At 49.0% G+C, this 5,308-nt stretch overlaps 1 protein-coding gene across 1 annotated transcript in view; it reads right to left on the bottom strand.

Annotated features, from left to right (window-relative positions):
• Positions 1 to 5,308, bottom strand: part of FANCI (Fanconi anemia complementation group I) — a 35,756-nt gene that overhangs the window by 3,148 nt on the left and 27,300 nt on the right. Inside the window, 4 exon segments of the mRNA XM_015425901.1 lie at positions 660 to 761; positions 1,325 to 1,393; positions 2,009 to 2,131; positions 4,869 to 4,983. Of these exon segments, the coding sequence (XP_015281387.1) occupies positions 660 to 761; positions 1,325 to 1,393; positions 2,009 to 2,131; positions 4,869 to 4,983 (409 nt within the window).

Below are 5,308 nucleotides of genomic sequence, written 5' to 3'. Positions count from 1 at the left end.
TGAGGGCCGGGGGGGGGGGGATGAGGGTGGCACAAGCAGCAGCGGTGGCACAAGAAGCAGCACAGGCAGAGAGGCTGGGCTGAGAGATGCTTGCTGCCCAGCTGGCCAGCAGCAGGTAAGCCCAGCCAGGCAGGGCAAGGAGGCAAGCGGGCTCATCTGGTCCTGGCCAGGCGCACCTGGCTGTGCTCCTGCACGCTAATGCGCCCGCACGCCACACCTTCTCAGCCAGCCCAGCCACCGCATGCCTCGCCTCTCCCAGTCCTGGGAGGGAGCAGAGGGTGGAGGCAAGGCTGCCCCTGGTGCGGTGACATGGGAACGGGCACTGGCGTTCCTCGAGGAGAGCGGGAGGGAGCCAGACGCTCCACAGGGAAGGGCTGCCCTTGCTGGGGGGGAGGGAAGCTGCCCCCCATTGAATTAGCTGGCAGCCCCCCCCCAAGGCCCCCTCACAAAAAAAATCCCTAGCTACAGGGCTGGTGGGAAATCCACTTGAAAGATCTATCTGTAAGAACTGGTACAGCAGCCACTGCAGTATGGGAATAATAATACTGGTCTGCTCTATAAGGATTATCTTTTTTATAATCTTTAAAACTAAGGTGAACAAATTCCTTCGAAGTGCTACATACAACCGCTGAGCGCTATTATTCATTCATATCTCTTACCAAAGGTTCTTGCAGAAAGATTTGGTCTCGCTGAGCCAAGATGCATCCCTCTAGTTTTAATGGGGGCAACAGGTCCGGTTCAGGTTCATAATACCGTTTTATCTGCCACAGAGAATGGACAGATTAGTGTTTCATATCAAGAAACTGCTACCCACATCTTACTGCCAGGTGGTACAAGAGGAATGGGGGAAAGGGTGAGCAGTTAGTTTGAACTGAGAATGAACGAACCGTCCCTTCTTTAGGTGGCCACATTACTGGGCATGGTGCTGGTCACCTCCCCTTCCAGTTTTTCCTTTTTCTTCCAGCTACCACATGCTACTGACAGCTATTTTACACTGCAAATGCTTTGAGGCAGAGGCCAGACAAAAAAACTGTACACTTTCTAACTCTAAAACTCAACTAGCAGAGAAACATCAGGAGTACTTACAAGGAGAGAGCTGAGATTCTAAGCCAAGAGTCTATGTCTTTTTCTCTCCACCTGCCTGAAAGAAAAATCTTACTCTATTCCAGAGGGGAAGTCATTTTTGTTGATTTTTCTACCACAGATGAAGAGTTCTGTGGCATCTTAAAAAGCAGCAAATATATAACAGTGCATAGTTAATGCAATACTGCATTTATTCGTCTTTCAGGACTCTGTGGTTTGAGCTTACTGTAGTGTCCTGTACCTGTGATAGCAGTGTCTTCAGAACAGAATTACTCAGCTGGGAATTCCTACGCAGGACATCATAAAAACCCTGAGAACAGAGATGTGAAAAGGCAGCATTTATAAAACCAACCACCACTCCAGGTAATTCATTATTCTTTCTGCATTTAGCCCGCGGGTGTCAAGTGTGCCAACTCTCCTGGGCAAGCAGCCTTCCTACAACAAAAGGCAAACTAGACATGTGATATGGAAGGGCCATGGATAGGATCTCCCACGTTGCTACCATGATCAAAGCAAGGGTGTGTGTGCAAGAGGGAGAACAGGGAGAATCTAATCAGGGCCACAATGAAGGGCAATGCAAGTTAACTTTCCCCTGCACCAACTTAAATTACCCTTCTTTCCCCAAGCTACTCCATCCACTGGGGGAAAGATGCACCATTTGACCCCAGCATGTTCTTCTCGATGGAAAAATAGCCTCAGGGAGGGGAGCATTTATATCTGAGAAAAACCACAGAGGAAAGGTTTAGCCCTGCCTCCTTCCATCAGATTCAGCACCACCTCCCCCAACACTGTAGCCCTGTTCAGAATCACCTTCCTGACCCATAAAACCAAGTTAGTCCATCATGAGGCTTGCACCACCAGAAAGCACAGCAAAGACAGATCCAACAGCGATCATATAAAAGAAGAGAGAAAGAATCCTCCTCACCTCATACAGTATGAGTCTGACATCGGCCTGCTGACTTAAACATCGCCTCAGGCTGCCTAGGATTTCGAGGCAAAAGGCCTCATTCGCCACTGAGTTATACTGGGAGTGAACATCCACCTGGACCTGGAGAGCAACACCAGAGAGTCATGCAAATATGCTCTTGCTTGCCCTAATTAAGACTGAAGTCCTAGACACACCTGCCTTGGAAACAAGCCTAACCTGAACACAGCAAAACTCACTTTTGAGCAAGCCTGCCAATTGTATAAATTATCTTATATTCTAATAGTCAAGAGTGCCCCAATCTTCAGACGGGAGCCTTTTACACAGAAGTAAGATTTTTCTACAATTTTGGGGGAGTCTTGCAGAAGAATCTAAAAACTGTTTAAAATGGGGGGAGGTTAGATCCACCCCCAAAACAAGAGCTCCACTAGGCCAGGCATGGGGGCCACTGCCCTTGATGTGGTGAAGCAAACAGCCAGGCAGGGGAGTCACAGCTGCCACAGCCACTGCTGTCAAGCGAGGGGGGAGGAGGCTTGCGGAGCCACTCCTGGCATTGTTGAGGCAGGGAAGCAGCAGGTGCTGGGGGGAGTTGAAGGAGAAAGGGGGGGCAGAGCAACGAGGAGAAGGGTGGTGGTGGGCAGAATGGCAGTGGGAGGTGGGTAGAGATAAGACTGAGGGGAAAAGGCACAGTTGGGAGAGCAAGGGGAGGCAGGGACCGGTGCTGGGGGTAAGGGGAGGAGTACAGTGTGGATGGAAAAAAATGGGAGGAATCATAGAATGTTAGAGTTGGAAGGGACCTTGCAGGTCATCTAGTCGAACCCCCTACACTCTGCAGGAACAAAGCCAAAAGACTGCCCTACAACATACCCAAAAGATGGCCATCCAGCCTCCACTTGAAAATGTCCAGCGAAGGAGCATCCACCACCTCCCGAGGCAGACTGTTCCACTGCTCAACCACTCTTACAGTTAAGAAGTTTCTCCTGATATTTAGCCTGTAACAACTCCCTTGTAATTTCCACCCATTAGATCTAGTCTTGCAATCCGGAGCAAGAGAGAATAGATCCGCTCCATCTTCTACATGACAGCCCTTCAAATACTTGGAAGACTGCAATCATGTCCCCTCTAAGCCTTCTCTTCCCCAGACTAAACATACCCACCTCTTTCAGCCTTTCCTCATAAGACTTAGATTCCAACCCTCTCACCACCCTGGTTGCCCTCTTCTGGACACTCTTCTGGAGGTGATGGCAGTGAGAGGAAACAGTAGAGAAAGGTGGCTGGTGTGTGTGTGTGTGAGAGAGAGAGAAGTCAGAGGACAAAGCAGGGAATTTTCCCGTGCATTTTTCATGGGTCCCTGCCACCATTGAGGCCAGCAAGCTGCCACTGCTGAGGTGGTGAAGTGGCAAGGTGGGTGGCTGGCCAGGTGAGGGAGCTGCTGCTGCCACAATTGAGATGGCAAAGAGGCCGCATGGATAGGCAGGGAAGCCGCTGGCCCTGTTGAGGCAGTGAAGTGGCCGGGTGGATGGCTGGAAGGGCAGGGGAGCCACTGCTCTCACAACTAAGTCTGGAAAGTGGACAACGGGAGCTGCTGCCAATCAGCCCTGGTGAGCTGCTGCCTCTGAAGACAAAAGAGGGGCTGTTGATTCTGACTTCATGATTCTTAGCTGGGCTGGACCCCACTGCAGCCTGGCCTACCAGTCTTGCTCATTCTGGAACTGCCAGCGCCCCATCACGTCCAGTCCTGAAAGCTCTCTAGCCTTTGGACCATCAGAATGGCCACAGAGAGCTGACCACCAAATACGAGCCCGGTATGGTCAAAAAATGAAAGTGGCTGTGGAAGCGCTCTCAAATTCATGGTTTATTCCCACAAATAACACTGAAGGATCTGAGAGAAGACTGCAGATGCTGGCAGGAAAAAATGAAGCTACTGTAAAGACTCTGAAAGCTTACAGTACAGGAGGTCAGAAAGAGAGTTATAAGGTAAGGGAGACAGAGAGAAGGAGTGACAATCGGCATGGATTGAGAGTGGCAGAAAGTAAGAAAAGGGGTGGGGGGAGGGAGAATGATAGAGAATGAGAAAAGTGGGGGGAAAGGAGAGGAGGCAAATGTGGGGGGAATGGGATCATTGCTCCTCCAAGTTTCCTGAGGCTCCCTGCTTGTATAATTATATTTGTAGTGTATCTTGTTACAAAATTTTCAAACTTGCACTGTCATTTTGTTTTCTCATTCCCAGTTTGGTGTCGTGGTTAAGTGTGCGGACTCTAATCTGGGAGAACCGGGTTTGATTCCCCACTCCTCCACTTGCACCTGCTGATATGACCTTGGGTCAGTCACAAGCTCTGGCACAGCTGTCCTTGAAAAAGAGCAGTTTGTGTCAGAGCTCTCTCAGCCCCACCCACCTCACAGGGTGTCTGTTGTGGGGAAGGGAAAGGAGATTGTAAGCCGCTCTGAGACACCTTTGGGTAGTGAAGGGCGGGGTATAAATCTATTCTCTTCTTCTTCTTCTTCTCTAGCAAGTTTTTGTAGCTCCGTGTCTCCCCCTCCCCTCCAAGCACTGGCTGTGGCACTCTTCAAGTAGAGCACAGAGGGGATGGCTTCCTCTTGCTCTTTGTCCCCAGCATCTGGCATTCAGAGATATGTTGCCTCTATAAATGAAGGTTCCATTAAGCTTATAGGTAGTGGCATCACCTATGAATCTGCCTGATCTTTTTAAATAGCACATCTCCCTCCGCCCATCTTGTGGTAGTGAGTTCCACAAACTACATTTATTTCTTATGCCACCATGTATATACATTAGTGCAGCAGGTAAAACAGGTGCCTTGGACTGATGGGAACTTCTGCAGTGAGCAGGCATAGCACATACCTGACTTGCACCAATTGCTTGGCTGCAGCTGGAGGAAGTTAAGCTGCCCAGAATCTTGAAATTCTTCAACAGAAGCAAAAACCCAGCAACTGCTGACTTACGAGCATCCAGCTGCCTGTGATTGAGAAAGAAGAGGGGGAGAAAATACTCCTGTTGGGAAACCTGGAACACATTGTATACTGAGGCAACAATGAGCACAGCAATACCAATTTAAGTTGCCCATGAAAGTTGGGAGTGAGGTCCTAGCAAGAAAAAAAGGTTGGGGAGGGGATCAGGATGGATAGAAAGCAATTTTAACCAAAAAAACAAACACCCAAGTATTTTTCATTGATATTCATTTTAAAATTCAATTCCATTAGATTAAAAAAAAAAAAGAATTTCATGCATTTTATTCATCGTGACAGGCTATAAATAAGTTAAGACTATCGGTCCAACCTGCT

Source organism: Gekko japonicus, unplaced genomic scaffold (assembly GCF_001447785.1).
Source record: "Gekko japonicus isolate JY-2015 unplaced genomic scaffold, Gekko_japonicus_V1.1 scaffold3048, whole genome shotgun sequence".
In the NCBI taxonomy this organism is placed as follows: Eukaryota; Metazoa; Chordata; class Lepidosauria; order Squamata; family Gekkonidae; genus Gekko; species Gekko japonicus.
The sequence above is the reverse complement of the archived record's forward strand: the minus strand, read 5'-3'. Positions and strand labels throughout refer to the sequence as shown.